At 37.6% G+C, this 16,312-nt stretch overlaps 1 protein-coding gene across 2 annotated transcripts; it reads right to left on the bottom strand.

Moving 5' to 3' along the window:
* Positions 1 to 5,910: 5,910 nt before the first annotated feature.
* On the bottom strand, positions 5,911 to 14,136 carry LOC113061345 (zinc finger protein basonuclin-2-like). 2 transcript variants are annotated; one of them, XM_026230385.1, is made up of 5 exons: positions 13,770 to 14,136; positions 11,789 to 11,891; positions 10,691 to 10,926; positions 8,381 to 10,101; positions 5,911 to 8,140 (listed from the first exon to the last, which is right to left on the bottom strand). In XM_026230385.1, exons 1-5 carry the CDS (start codon positions 13,776 to 13,778, stop codon positions 7,618 to 7,620), a joined length of 2,592 nt encoding a protein of 863 aa, XP_026086170.1. In that variant the 5' UTR covers positions 13,779 to 14,136; the 3' UTR covers positions 5,911 to 7,617. The 2 variants fall into 2 exon arrangements, with proteins under 2 accessions (XP_026086170.1, XP_026086169.1); XM_026230384.1 differs by having other exon boundaries at positions 5,911 to 8,212; positions 13,770 to 14,125.
* Positions 14,137 to 16,312: the final 2,176 nt, after the last annotated feature.

Genomic DNA, 16,312 nt, shown 5'->3' with positions numbered 1-16,312 from the left:
CAAGAATGCTGATTTTCGTTATATACAGCTGTTTATTAGTGAAAAAAATCATGAGAAAACTATATAGTCTTGTTCAAAATGAGTATAGTCTTTAAAATAATTTAAATTACCAATAATGTGAATCTCCTAGGAGGGATGTCTGGTAGAAGTGTGATGCCCCGCATTATTCTTTCTTGCTACCTTAAATCAGCTATATTGAGTGGAATGTTTAAGACAACCTTTTCAGTACTGTACCTAAGGATCATAGAGTGTTTTTCGGCCTTTAAACACTGTACAAACTCATGGTGAGGCCGACTCGCTTGGATGATCAACCCCAAGCGTGTGTTTTATAAACAATTGTTAATCGAGCTTGACCAGATACAAAATTGTATGGTTGTGCTATGCATTGAGTTCAAATATTAATATGAGTTTTCAACTTACACCAGTCATTGGTACAGTGGTTTATTAGATTCTATTGATAGGAACTTACTTGCTCTCATCATCTGATTGTGGTTGCATCTGTCTATTAGTGCTATCGTATTGCTTGGCATTAAAGTAACCTATCCTACAGATAAGCATTAAAAACTGCTAGATCCAATTACTTTCCTTCTCTTTTAGAAAGAAACAAACATAACCCCAGGTATTTATTCAGTACAGTGGCTAAATTAACGAAAAATAAAGCCTCAACAAGAGTTGACATTTTCCATCATCACAGCACTAATGACTTTGTGAACTACTTTACTTCTAAAATCGATACTATTAGAGATAAAATTGCAACCATTCAGCCGTCAGCTACAGTATCACATCAGACAGTGCACTATAGACCCCCTGAGGAACAGTAGACCCTATACCATCTTAACTCCTAAAAGAGGTGCTTCCAAAAGTCATAGATCCTCTACTGATTATTATTAATTCCCAATATAATTCACCACAACCTTCAAACTGGCAAACTATTAAGCCTCACCCACGTGAATTCACATCAGGAATCCATCAAGGTTAAAGACAGTATGGACAGGTCAGAGGTCAACTTTTTGGATGTGATCTCATTCAAAGGACCCAAATTTGAAGAATCAGGACAGTTAGACTTCAAGGTTTACTTCAAAGACACAAACACATTCCTTACTGCACAAAAACAGTTTTCACTCAAAACACACCTTTAAAGGAGTCATCAAATCACAACTCCTCAGATTCAAAAGAATCTGCTCGCAGCCATCGACCTTTTTGGATGCCACGAAAATCCACTTCTGGGCCCCCAGCAGGCGTGGTTACGGTAGATCATTTCTGAGAAACATATTGAAAACATTTGATAATCTAAAGGATCCACTCGGAGCCGAAGGGCAAAGCAGAGACAAAATCATTCCACTTACTGCCATTTACTCTAAACAATGTGTTTCTCTTAATTTGGCCATTAAGGAAAACTTTTTGAAGTTCCTCACATCAACCAACTTCATGCAACATCATGGGCCCATTGCAGCATACACTGAATGTAACTCACCCATTTTCAGTGAAAAAATGTGGCAGCATCAAGTATTAACCGGGGAAAGCAAGAAATGAACACTAGTGATCAACTAAAATGTACCTATGAAAACAAAGACCAGATAAGAAAACTCCAGTAAGTCTCATCTGAAGCAGTTTGACTGTGCACACTTTCTGAGTTCACAAGTTCTGAATGGTGAAATTTCTATTGATCAGATGTTTCAGTTAAATTACAAAAACATATACACAGGCATAGAAAATAATTACAATAAGAAAAAAAGTACAAGGGAAAAGAAAATAACATGTACCTGATTGAACACTTGTTAAATTTCCAATTATCAGTGGATTCTTTACTCTCCAGCTTCCATCTCAGACTGACAATCATTTGCCAGTTCAGCTACTCTTCCTATATGCTCATGGGCACAACCATTCACAGGGATGCAAACTCCACCTCCATTCTCTGCATTTGTTTTTACCCTAACCCTAACCCATGATTCACCAAAGCAGGAATTAAATGCTCATTTCAGAGGTTGTTTAGGTTTTTTAAACTGGATTCAGGAAGCTGTCAAATTGTTTTCCAAAATCTACTCATTTTGATTTAATATCTAATGTAAAACATGTTCTAACAACTGAGACTGTATGAAAATGTCACAACTTTAATTAGTTGATAAATGTTATTATTACTGTTGTAAAGACAATATGGTATTGTGTTCAGAAAGCGTAAATTCTTCAGATTTTCGTCTGCCATTCTGGTGATAGTTCATACATTCAGGTGGATTTAAAAAATCACTGGGCTACTTTTATTCAAGGTTTATTTCAAGTATCTAAAACAATTTTGAAGAATCTTAGTAAAGGGCAACATTCCATCAGACATTGTTTTATTACCATAATGATCATGGATGCCCAACATATAAATATAAAGACATTACAAGCACTGGACTAAAACATATCACATGGCTATCAGGAAGGAGAATACGTTTAATAGATTCACAATTAATAAATATTTATACATTAAACAATATATTTTATATAGTTACATTGTTTGTTTTTTTATCTTTCATATATTAATACCACAAATGTTTGTTACTTGGATAATTTAATTCCTGGTGGCTGTCAGCTTGTCAATAGTTTTGCCCATGGTATAAGCTGTTATCTCTGTTTCCTCCAGCAGATGTCAGTAATGCACTATATAGTAAGTGATCTGCCAATTAAAAAGAAAATAAAAAAATAACTTAAGTCATTGTGTAAGAAAATGACAACACGCTATTGAAGTATGAATTAAACCTTCTGTAATGTTGAACAGTTAAATATGAAATATTATATGAATGTTTTCCAAAAATTGCCATTAAGTTATTAAAAATGTCACTAATTGAGTAAAACAAATATAGCATATAATACACAGACAAATATACATTTGACTATTTTCTACTGTAGGCATGATCAAGTACACTTGATTTCTGTCTCCAAACATTTGTTTCTTGAAAAAAATTTTTTTATACCAGAAGCAAAAGGCCTATTTTGGCCTATTTCCTCTAACCATCACTGAAGGAAAAAAAAACTGCAGTAAAATAAATTTAACAGAGACTGTGATGACTAGATGTACACAAATATATGCATGTCTGGCTGTGAATATATGTCATTGAATATATGCTGTCTTTTATGGGCAAAAGCTCTGATCCAGCATTCCTTAGTTCTAATTCCTGCGAGTTGAGACCTTTTTCTCATTTTCTTACCTGAACAAAGTTAGTAGGACACCAACTGTCAGCAAAAAGGTCTGACCACCATTCTTGGTCGATAACACATTGAGTTGCATCAGCCTTGTTGAATTCCTGTTTGAGTATGTTACCGCGAGTATAAACCACCATCACTGATCAAGTACACAATAGAAAGAGATTTATCTTATGATGCAGCTTCAAATGTATTGCCAAAAAACAATTTCCCTTGGAAAGGGACAATAACGTATCATTCATCACCATCAACATCATTATTACCATCACAAAAATTATTAATATTCTTACATTCAAACAATAACCAGTGTAATGAATTCAAAAGAAAAGTTTAAAGGTACTGAATATCTCCCTGCATTTGATATTACTACAACTACACTATAGTGTTATTAAATGGGTCATGAACTGCCTTTTTTATTTTGTACTGTTCTCTTCCATTATTGATGTTACAGTCGGGATCATTAATAGTTATGCCCCCAACATTTCCATATACCAGCCCATGTTCTATGCCAGCCGAACCTGCACAGCCCAATCATCAGAAGTGCTGCAGGCATAGTGAATAAACAAGCGAGGATAATAGTGAAAATGGTAGATCATGGTAATATCTGTTATGTTAGGCTGTGCAGGGGATGTGATGTGCAGGGATAGGGTTGGTTTCTGTATTCGGAAGAGCACAGAAAACAAATAACGCATGTTCTAATAAAATAACGTGAGCCACTAAAAGGAAATCGTTAGCTGCTAGCAATAGGTAGCATGTTACAGGACAAAAGATTTAACTTACCCCATGAACATTGTAAGGAGAGATGACTGAGGATGATGGCAAATAATTTAAAGATCCTGAGCACCACTGAAAAGCATCTGATCTTGTAAAAATGTGTGTTAAGTACTGCAACTGTAGTTTACACAGAGCATGTGCGATCACAAATCTCCAAAGTGAAAGTAAAAAGCACATATATTATAGTAATTTAATAATATAATATAATATAATATAATTAAGAATATAGTAATAGCAGCAACCTGATGCCCACATTTTACATACAGTATAATTACGCAATGATATAACTGCGAGAAAGAGACTTGAAATATATATTTTCCCTGTGTTTCTATCATACTACTCTTCCAAATAATGTAAAAACTTGTCATTTAATTCTAGGGACATTCTTAAATCCTAGGGTTGTAAATGGACATGTAAAACCGTTTCTGGAGATTGTTTGCCCTTACCTAAGCCGCAAACCTTCTATGTAGATATCAGAGAACAATTTGAAATACTGTATCAAAGCATTCTATGGCAGTAGGGTTAGGGTTAGTTAGGGTATTCATTGTTCAATTGGGAGCCAGTGCAGAGTTGACAGAACCAGGCTAATATTGTCATACTTCCTGGTTCTAGTAATCACTGTTGGGAACATTACTTTAAAAAAGTAATTAGTTATAGTTACTCACTACTTGTTCCAAAAAGTAACTGAGTTAGTAACTGAATTACTTTATAATAAAAGTAACTCATTACCAGGGAAATTATTAACTATTTGCGTTACTGTAAAAAAAAAAAAAAAAAAAAAAAAAAGTTGCTATATGTCAAATAATCTTTTTTTTTTTTTTTTGAGCAGTTTTCACAAGTCAGTTGAAATAAGTAGAACAGACAGGTGTTCGTACATAACCTTCGATATTTATTTCACGTCAACAGACTGCAAGAGTTTTATCCTGCACTTCCAAGTATTATCTTTTTAAGAAAAGTGTTTTTGGCCACTAGCTTTGTAGATTCGCGTGTCACACATTACATGTAACTTACACATTACATTCACATTCTTGCCTTTGACCACAATGAATTTGAATTAGTGCTTATATCTCTACCTTGAAAATGCAAACTTTTCATCGGATTGCTCCTGACTCGCCATCTCTGCTGCTGCGAATCTCGCGTGCGTGCGTGCATGTGTGTTTGACGCCACTATGGACGCCGGTGGCGTAAAAGCACTGGCTCTGATTGGCTACCATTAAACACATGACTCTGCCTTAGCCAATCATAATCGCTTATCTCGTTAATAACCCACCTCCTCACTCGCTGTGTGAGCCAGGAGTGCGTTCTGATTACATCGTTTATTAAATCAATGTATAGTAACGCATCGCATTTAACTTCCAGTAATGTTAACGGCGTTATAACGATGGGAAAAGTAATTAGTTAGATTACACAGTCATAATGAAATTCAGCTTATTTACAGTTCCTCATCAAATTCAATAGACTGTGCATGTTGAACTTAAAGGTGGCATGTGGCTAGAGACAATTTAACATTATATGCTGTATGTATACTTCATTTTTTTATACTTAACTTAATTTACACACTGTCTGTTGTCTATATCCTGTACTCTGAGCCTAATCACAGGTATGTCATATATGAGGTATGTCACATCTAAACCCAGTGTAAGATGGGCGAATGACATATACAGACATAAAACAAAAGTGTATGTTGCTTTAGATTAAATAAGTTAGTAAAATACAGAAATGTTTAGACAACAAGATGACAGCATCTACTCAAATGTCTCAGAAGAAGACATCCTGTCTGATGTCAGGCTAAGAAACACAGACCTTGTCAAACTCAAGATTGTGAATGCAATTTTTGTCATTTCATGACTGTCAAACCACACATATCTTGGAAAAGCACAAAGAAAAAAAAGTGTATTTTATTTCTCCCTTCTTGACTATATGTATATGTATAAAAGTAAATATTTACTGACATTTTTAAAAAACTGTTTATTAACAGACAAAATGATATTATTGAACACAAATAAATGATTTTGGGTTAGGATGGTATTAGAATCCTGATAACCCTTCTCCTCACATTACAGCGTACACTTCTGGTGGTGGGCAGTTTACAAAATGTTTTACACATAAAACAAAGCTAAAAGAATAAATGTCCACAGGTTTGTGTGTTCTGTTGTGGCAACCTTGTCGCTCAACCAGTGTAAGACTCGATTTGTTCAGCTCTGATTCACAGACAGCTTTATATGCATCAGTATGTCCTTATCTGCTGTCCTCAGCCTTCACTGGTACAATCATTTGATTATACTAATATTAAGCATATTATAGAGCAACATCACTTTAAACTGAAAATGTGTTAGACAAATAAATCTTAGCTGAATCTTTCATATGTGTGCTTTACAGCATTCACAAAGACTCTGGTGTGTCCATGTGTGCAGTCTGACGCTTTTGTTTTTCATACTGATTTACACCGTCCTGGATTAAGAATCTTTGGTCTCCACCTGAATAACAACTGCAGTATGGCAATATAGCTGAAAGCAGCAATGAAGGAGCCAAGCTTACAGTGGCAATTCAATTCAATAGAACATTATTTAAGCGTTATTTAAGCATCAAAATGAGACGCAAAGAATTCATACTTAAATAACTTAGACAATGAGACAGATTTCACAACAAGAAGACAAAGTGAATCCTGTGAAATAAACGTTATCACAAAAATGTGGTACTATGCCCCATGGTTGAACAGTTACATGCAAAAGATAAGTGAAGATTAAACTGTGTGCTGCTATAAACTTTAACAGACAGAAGTCAAATTTGGTCCAGGGACGTCACAAAATCCCCCAACACAAGAAGAATATGAAAATGATCAAACACTGCCGGTGCTTGGTCCCCTGAAAATGAAGTGTACATACAATAACTTACTAAACAGGACCACAACAGCCTCTTTAAAAAGCATATTGATTGAAATAGCAACACAATCTATCAACTTCACTGGATCTTTTGTGATAAAAACAAATCTGAACAGCAAGCAAACACAAATATATTATTAATTTCAGCACATGATAATGGGAGTCCTGCACCTTCAAACAGCTCGTGCTCCTCATCTCTCTCTCTCTCTCTCTCTCTTTCTCTCTCTCACCAACACTGTAGTGCTAACTCACTCTTTCTAACAGTCATTCTCTCATCTGCCATCGACTCTATCATGCTGTATCAATGTTCTGTGTCTGTCTCATGCTTAGGAGGGATGTGTCCCTCAATAAATAAGTGCAGAGAAGGGAAACAATACATAATTGTTATGTGGCTTTGGATTAAGCATGAGAGGCTTTTCATACTGTATCACACCACCGATGGTTTTAAGGATCTCTTAAGGTGTTTCAAATATGATTCTGTATGTGCTTTCTCATCTCTGTCTCGTCGATCTTTTGCTCTGTCATTTCTTCAGTCATTTGTCTAGGCATCTGTCCTGCTCTTAAAAATCAATAAATATCAGGAATGTTTGTCAAGTAGATATTACATTAGAGATGAAAAAAATTCTCAACATTAAAAAGATAAACGACATTGGGTTTATTATAAATATGATTGTGTCCTTCCAGTTGTGCTTGATTGTGCAGTACAAAGAGCAGAGTGCTATTGAACCCAAAATCTTTGACTATGTATATTTAGGAGATATGGCTCTGAGTGTGTGCCCTACTCTTGATTCAGGGAGGTATTCATTGCAAGGTTGCGGTGTAGATTTGGATTCTGACTGTGTCTGTTGCGACTCCGAACCGAGGAAAATGTAGTGTCACACCCTGGAACTTTGCACTTGTGAAGAAGGCGAAGGTGCACCGTTTTGTAATGAGCCCTGAATGTGCCTTTATTGCTGTAAACTTTCTGGCAGAGATGGCAGGTGATGGGTGATGAGCCGTTCATCTGCTGACTGAGGCAAGGCGGAGACGCAGCCGCTCTGACGCTCAGCCCGTCACAGCTCTCGTCACTGTCCTCCAGGGGGAGCCCTTCCTCACTGCCCACGTCTGAGTCCCAGGAGGAATGGGCGCTCGCTCTGGTGCTCAAGTCCAGTACAACTTCATTCTCCACGGCGCCCTTTACTGGCTCAGATGCTCTATCCAGCGATTTACTCATGGGGTAGACGAGGCCTGTACGGTGACTCTCTTTGAGGATAACAGACATCTGGCTGAGCGGCTCTTTGTGAGGGAGGTCTGGATGCTCTCTGCAGAGAGAAAATGCCCCTGAATGATCTTTGGTCAACAGCCTGTTGTGCAGATTCAGGTTTGCACTGTGTCTAGAGAATTAAAAGCAAAAAATGTTGAAGAGAAAACCAACATGCTTTTGTTTTAAACTTTTTTTGAATGTATTAAGGCAATCCTCAAACTCTTAGTCCTAATACAACATGTCATGTGCTTTTAAAAAACTGCCTTGTGTAACGTTTCCTCAAGCCTAAACATCTTACCTGTCTCTGCTGCGACGGGATGGAAAAGCAGCATTGCAGCCATCCACAGTGCACATGTGCATCTCCTTTAAATGCACATTTCGATAATGCATTTTGACACTGTAAGGGTTTTTAAATGTCTTACTGCAGATCTGGCACGGGTGTGGCTGCTCGTCTTTATCATCTGGACATATTGTCTCTGGGTCATTGCAGCCGTCTGCACAGTTTTCACTGATGTGTGTGAAATGGGCAGGTCGGTGGCCACAGGGCTGGTCTGGCCGTGAACTGCATGCTTGTTCTTCACATTTTGATGACTCCCTTTCTTTCTCATCATTCTGTTTAGTGTGAAAGAAAGAAGTAGATGACAGTGAGACGATATGATTGTCTGCCTGAGTCAGTTTGTCCCATTCTGTGTCCTGTGAGTCAGGCCCGAATCGAAAGCCACAGTCCACAGGTTCGTGCCCCATGCTGCTAATGTCACACTTTTCTGTGTCTATACAGGGGCTGAGGGCTGGATTCTCTTCCTCAGACACACCTTCAGCTGCCAGCTCATCCTTCTCAATTTTGATAGGCATGCTGGACTTTCTAGACTTCTTCTTAGGCATCTGATCTGAACTGGTCTGCATATGACTGGTGCTCACGGGCACTGAGGAAGACAGAAGTGGGAGAGAGGGCAGGCTGCCCGGTGTATGAGCTAGCTCAGCTGGGGTCACCAGGCTCCGATAAAAGGGAAGCACAGGTTGCACAGTCTTTAGATTGGGAAAGAGGATGCCGCTCTGGCTCATGCTGGATAAAGAGCCATGGAGCTTGTGCTCTGAGTTGCGGATGATGAAACTTGAGACAGTCCTGCTCTCTGGGATGGCAGCAAAGTCTCTCTTCTCACCCTCGGCTCCATCCTCCTCTCTCGGGCTCAGATCACCCTGCAGGTCCTTGTCACGATTATTGCGGTTCATAGGCATGTGCAGCCGAGGGTTCGGATTAGCACTGTGCCTGTTCCGACTACGTAAGGAGCTGAAGACCATGTTGCAGCCCTCGATGGTGCACTTGTGTTTGATCTTCAGATGAACAGCGTTATAGTGTATTTTCAGCGTGCCTTTATCATAAAAGGTCTTCTCGCAGGCACTGCAGAACACACGGCCCTTCTTCAAGGATCCGCTCTTCTCTCCACACCGCACCTTGTTCTCAGGAGACATGTGTGCGATTTCAGAAGTGATGGAGGGTGTGCAAGGCGTGGAGGGAGAGGAGTTTCCACTCACGTTAAACTCTTCTGACTCTATCTTTGGAGATTCTGTGTCCATCAGACCCTCTGATCTCATTGGGTCAAACGGGCCACCGCCATCAAGGCTCACTTCGGATGTCTCATGTCTCATCTGTGCCTCCTGGTGGCTAGAATCAGTACTGGAGCTTAGCAATGGTGCCTGAACAGAATTCAGCATTTGCAGGGGCAGCATGAGGGCCATACTGTTCACCAGTGTTTCAAAATGGTGTCCGTTACTGCAACCAGGTTCTTCAGCTTTAGCTGGCAGACGCACAGGCCTCTGCGTACTGCTTTCGATGAAGCTGCGGATGTCAGAATTGGTTCTTGTGGTTGGGACTATGACTGCCTGTCCCTCCTTATCCTGCAGCGCCATGAGCTCCACAATGGACTTGGTCTCTCCGAAGCGCAGGAATTGCTGCAGCGTAACGATCTCCTCTTCAAAGGTCATTATGGCCCAGCGGTCCAATACCTTACCGGCCACATCCTAGACACATACAAACGGGGAATATCATTTGGATCATCAGTTTTAAACTAACAAATGTTCTACACCTGGGCCCTAAAATACTCCATAACATCTGACAGATTGAAAGAGTTACTAAATAACAAGTCAACCATACATCTAATGCATGTGGACTTGAGAGGTCTAATTACTGCAGCAGAGCAATTCATTCTGGAGCGTAATTCTTCTTCATTTAGATGATGCGGGTTTCCCTGTCAAAGTAGGAGGGGAGGGGAGAGATCAGAGGGGAGTCAGGCAAGTCTTTCAGCTCGCCTGTAATTACTCTTGAGTGCCAGCAGGCTTTGAAAGTCATGCAGCAGCTTCATGTTGTAACCAGAATAAATATTTTATCATACAGCATTCATCTGGAGGTCTGAAGAGGCTTTAACTTTACATTGTCCACTAGAGGAACTACCATGAATTTAATTCAACCACCAGAATACTTGACAAGCAAATAGAACGAAGAAATCTCAGTGGCTCACCACTAGATTTTAAGGAAAAGTGTGACAAAACTGTAATTATCTATCTCAAATTGAAGTGTGTTTTTCTGCAGGTCGGGTCAGTGTGAGCTCACCTGAAGTACGTAACCACGAATGTAGTCCTGGAGAGTCCAGTCCAGTGCATTTAGGATCTGAATAACCTCCTCCTGCTTAAGAACACTGAAGAGTCGGTCCAGCAATATCTTAAGACGCACTGGAATTGCTTGCGTCCCATAAAGCATCAGACTACAGATATCAAATACCACATTGGAGTGAACAATCTCCACCTGGCTTCCTTGGTACATGTGATGAACCTTCAGCTTACTCAGGGCTGCAATTCAGCAAAACAGGCATCGGTTTACATTCAGAAATCAGCAAAGCATCTCTATATGTTTCATGAAATCATTTCTGTCATTCATATCTCAATATTTGTATTTGTTGTTGTTTGTGATTGACTGTGCATTTTTATCAATTTGAGAAGAATTCTTCAAGTTGCATATGCATTGAAATAAAAGTGTACTTTAATAGACTTGATTTTTTGGATGAGAATTACAGAAAATAATGTAAATGATCTATGAAACATAACAACTACATCAAAATATAAAGTAATTATTAATTTACACCGATTTAGCATTAAAATATTTATTTATTTATTTTTATTATTATTTTAATATACCCATTGAAAGAATGTTGATTATCACCACAAAACATTTTTTTCTGATTTGGCTTTTTCTTTAAAGAAAAACACAGGCATTTATTATGGAAATAAATGTATGTAATTATTTTGAGGATTTAAAAGCAGAAATGTGAAGATTATTTTATAAAACTACTTCAATTCTTCTGTTGAAGATTGTGTTATTTGAGCTCATCATAAAGGGTTTTAGGCATTGAATTCATGGAAATTCATGTCTGTAAAATTGTATTTAAAAAAAAATGTGTAAGCATTTTTCTTTGATATAATTATGCCTCATTCAGTGTAACACAATTTTTTTTTAAAGAAAACATCAACATAATTCATCAATTGAGCTTAACTTGGATTGAGCCCAGAATATTCCTTTAAAGTGCCGTTCAAGAGGAGAAGAGACGGAGAGTCAAAAAGAGAGAAACAGACAACAGTCAAGAGTGTTAAATGTGGTCTGAAGTTGTGTGAATGTTTGTGTGAAATGTAATATTATTCAGAATGTGAAACTCACCATGGGCGACCCAGCCGTGCCTGCAGTGTTCACAGAGACGCCGCCTCAGTTTACCAGGTTTGAAACTGTCACAGTTGCAGTTCAACACCGTGCAGCAAATAGCCTGTCAAACACACAGTAATAAAGTCACTAAGCTTTAATACAGTCCATCTATTTATCCAATATGCAAAGTTTCATACTTTCACTTATAAAATACATGTGTGTGTGTGTGTGTGTGTGATCATTAGTTTTTCATAGCTCCAGTGCTTTTGTTAAACCAAGAGACACCAGATATAGATTTAAAAAAATATTCCACTTTTTCTTACTGATATGCTGTTATGCTGATAATGAATTAATGCTGATTTTCTTTCAATTCAGAGATTAAAAAAATCAAAATGTAAGAATTTTTTCTAGAGTTTTAGACTGGACCTCACGGTACATTCATATATAGATATATAAATCAAATAAAGTATTCATCTGGACATAAAACATACAGTGAGTCAGTGTAAATTCAATTTAATTAATGTCACTTTGTCTATATTGCGATAACATGGTAACAGGTAACAGACAATATAACTGCACCATAACTATTTGTCCTCAAACCATAACTATAAAAGACACAAAGAGAGCGCAATCATTGAAAATGGACAAAACTCCCAATGAACTGTACATATTTACATCATGAGAGGCAATAGAAAGCACAAAACATCTTTTTAAAATAAAATGATTTAATGCATTAGGTAACATAAAAGAAACTTCTGGAGTTATTTCTGAATACATTTCAAATTGTTACTTATGCTGGCTTATGTGCAGTTCATTTTCCAAAGCTTTATTATTACTGTTTTCATTACATTCCTCTTTTTGAAATATATGTGAAAATGTTTGTATTACATGGCACTTCAACAGTTTAATAATAATACAGCTTTATGGCTAATGGTGCGACTGTATTGTGAAATACATTACAGCAATGATACAGCATATTATTTTGAATTTTATTAAGAAATAATTAAATTTCTTAAAAATTATAACAATTTACTCTTTATTAACTGACTGATTATTAAAAAGATTTTGTTTTTGCTATGTACTATTTGTAAACCAAAGATCACAAGTAAAATCCTGACTGATATGTTTTAAACCAGAATGTCACATATTATCAGATAAATATTATTTTAACAAAGTGTACAAGTTAGTAGTTCTACTGGGACCACAAAAGCATATATTTAAGATGTGCAAGTATATGAAGAGAGAAAAGCAGCGGTGTACAGTGTAAACAAGTGCAGCGGTGAATCTCTAAAATAAAGAGTATGACTGTCACAAAACAGGCCTGTAATAGCAAACAACAGTGACAGATCAACATGAGCTTAATGAAGTCAGCGCACAAACACACACAAACACACACACACACACACACACAAAGCTTTCACGCCCCAAGGCCATTAACTGTGTTTGCCCGCCCAGAAATGGGGTCTTAGTCCCATTTTGGGACACTAACTTATCACCATTAGCAGAAAGACAGAGACAGGATTTATTAATGCTGAGAAAAATAACAATTTGACTCCTGTTGTTCCATTAACAAAAATCTTTCGGTGATTGTCTATAATGAATGTAACTTTCACATTGGTCTTTAGATTAAACAAGCATTCCACACACAAACACTGCGGCGGAGAATTACTCCTGTCTTGAATTACATTCCAGTGGACGAGCAACAAACTCACACACTTGTGAAGACACATCACACCCATTTGAAGAGCACAATAAAGTTTCTCCTGAAATATCTAGTTATTAAATTGCTCTTAATACATAGATTCATATTCATATGCATAGTTGAGCTTGTTTTTGTCCTGCACACCAATAAACACACAGCACAGAACAGCTCACAGAATAAGCAAGCTTTTAAAATGCATTTTGCTCACCATAAAAGTCCATGCACATAACTTACAATCCTCTTTTTTTCTTATTTAATTTCTCTAAGAAAGACTCAAACTCAAACTAAACTTCTTACCTCAGACATTTTGATCAAACTGAAGTTTCCAGTGTTTCTGAGAAGTTTGCCATTCCATCAGCTCCTGTCTGTACAAGTTCTCCCTTCTACTGCAAGAGATCCATCACTCACAGTTCAGTCACACTCACCTACACAACACACACTTTCTCCTGCAATCGACAATCACTGCGCGCGTCCGCAGGCCCATGTGAGTGTGTGAGCGTGTCCAGGATGAGTGTGTGCTGGAACTGGGCGCTGGGGAGTGGAATAAGACCCTCCTACCCGTCGAACTCTCTGCCTCTCACCTTAAGAGATCTCTCTCTCACACACACACACACACACACACACACACCTCCCCCACTGGGTGGCGGGCCAGTCTCCTCACAGCTGGCTGGAAGAGGGCATGACACGCGTCTCTCACAGAGATTTGATCAAAAGGAATCACAAAGGCTGGAGGCTCCTAATGCAGTCAGGAGAGACTCTCTACCTCTGCTCTCTCACTCCAGCAGTTTGAGTAATGCATTAAATCAATGCAGCCCGGCACAAGACACACTCAAGCACTGGATACTGTGTGTGTGTGTGTGTGTGTGTGTGTGCGTGTGTGCTTTAACAGCCTCTGATCAATCCCAGCAACTTATGCTTTTGCTCACCAGAATCTTATATATTTCATCCAATTCAATGTTTTCTTTGCAGTGATTCAGTTGTCACATATCTGCTTTAAATACCAGGATAGGAGTCATTTCCAAAAAACACTTGGTTGTATTTTCTCTAGAAAAAAAATCATTGGTTAGGCAGGAGGATGTGAATGATTTTTCACTTGAATTCAAAAACAATTAATTAAAAACACCTTTCTAGGAACTGTCCCTTGAATGTATGACAATCAGTCCATGACGTTTATATCTACTGAGCTGATGAGGCGATATTACATTTGAAGTCACTTGACATTTTAATACACCAATTACACAGCAGGTAAAAACATGCTGCGTTTAATCCATTACAGAGCAGGTTTTAACAGGTTTTTGCTTCTTTAACACTCAGAGACAGATGAGTGTGCATCTCATATCCTTAACTACAAATTTACAACAAGCAAAATGGCATGAACTATTACTGTGTAACTAATATAGCTTGAAATATTCGGTTAAATCTGTATTACTTACAGGAGATCAAAGCTTTATTTGTAAGAGGCAAATTTTATGAAGTCACACATGGGAAGCCCTCAGTCGTGCAGCGAGACCCAGAGGACACTTATCAAATCAACATGCAGAAATTGGCTGGATTGCAGTGCTGCTGTTTGTAAGATAGCTTTTTTATAGACAGAATTAGTTTTGCTGATCTTCTCCCTCAGGCTTCGGTCTGGAGTCGAGTTCGACGCTGAGCAGCGGCTCATTCTGGCAGATTCCCTCCTGCGAACTGCATTTCACATGCAAACAAAAATCGCTTCATCTACAACATACAGGGACATATGAGAGTTTTTTGACACACCAACAGTTAGGATATAATTTAATTAACGCTAAGTATTGAACTGCACACATTTGGTCTTGTGTGTAAACAAAAGGTAAGGTGAATATCCTATAATGCACGTCTTGCACTTGTTTTGTTCATGTACAGATGCTACATGATGTGCTGTATGATTTTAGGCAAATATATCAAAGAATTGTATTGATCCCAGAGGAAGAAAGGGTAACCTAACATATTTGACCCAATCAACTTAAATAATGTTCAAATTATAAGGAACTACTGATCAAAAACACTGTGATATTATAATAAACTAATGAGAGTTTTGTGGGGGGGGGGGGCTAGTTTGTTGTCTCTGGTTGTTTTGTTGTTGTTGTTTTGTTGTTTGTTTAGTTGTAAAGGGTTAAGATTATAGCTAAAATAAACTGTTTACACACATCGTTCATTCACAAACATTAAAGCAATAGTCCACCCAAACATGGTCATTCTGTTTTCATTTACTCCCCTTTGTTTCGTTCCAAACTCGTATGACTTTCATTCTTCTGTCAATCACAAAAGGAAACAATGTAATGAATATCCAGTCGGATGAATTCATTACAATGGCGGTGCATTTTAATTCATTTCAAAAGAGTAATCATTTTCCTGTAAAATATTTTTTCTGTAAAATGTCAGGTTGTTTTTCACCAAAACCGTTTACAACACATTGGAAGTAATCAGCAGATTGGATATATATTTTTGCTGATGTTCTTGGGCACTTTTATTTAATGTTAAAACAAGCAATGATGTACTGTCATTGCCAAGAAAGAAGAAGATAAAAAGGTTTGGAACAACAACAGAGATAGTAAATTATGACAGAAAACTGTTCCTTAAACAACTAAGCTGTACTAAACACTGAGACTCTCTCTATATAAATATATATATATATATATATATAGTTCTCTCTCTCTCTCTCTCTCTCTCTCTCTCTCTCTCTCTCTCTATATATATATATATATATATATATATATATATATAAAATATAAATATTACTAATTACTCCAAATTAAATTTCAGTGATTCTGTTAAATTCAGTGAAGCACGACACATCTCTGTGAAAACAAACTCAATAA

The sequence above is a fragment of the Carassius auratus genome, chromosome 43 (genome assembly GCF_003368295.1).
Source record: "Carassius auratus strain Wakin chromosome 43, ASM336829v1, whole genome shotgun sequence".
NCBI classification, from domain to species: Eukaryota; Metazoa; Chordata; class Actinopteri; order Cypriniformes; family Cyprinidae; genus Carassius; species Carassius auratus.
The sequence above is the reverse complement of the archived record's forward strand: the minus strand, read 5'-3'. Positions and strand labels throughout refer to the sequence as shown.

Bases quoted from the DNA above. Each gene is read 5' to 3' on its own strand.
- LOC113061345 (XM_026230384.1), bottom strand. The intron at 10,927-11,788 runs GTGAGTTTCACA...GCTGAATTGCAG, and splicing joins GCACGGCTGGGTCGCCCATG to CCCTGAGTAAGCTGAAGGTT. The intron at 10,102-10,690 runs GTGAGCTCACAC...GTATGTGTCTAG, and splicing joins TTCGTGGTTACGTACTTCAG to GATGTGGCCGGTAAGGTATT.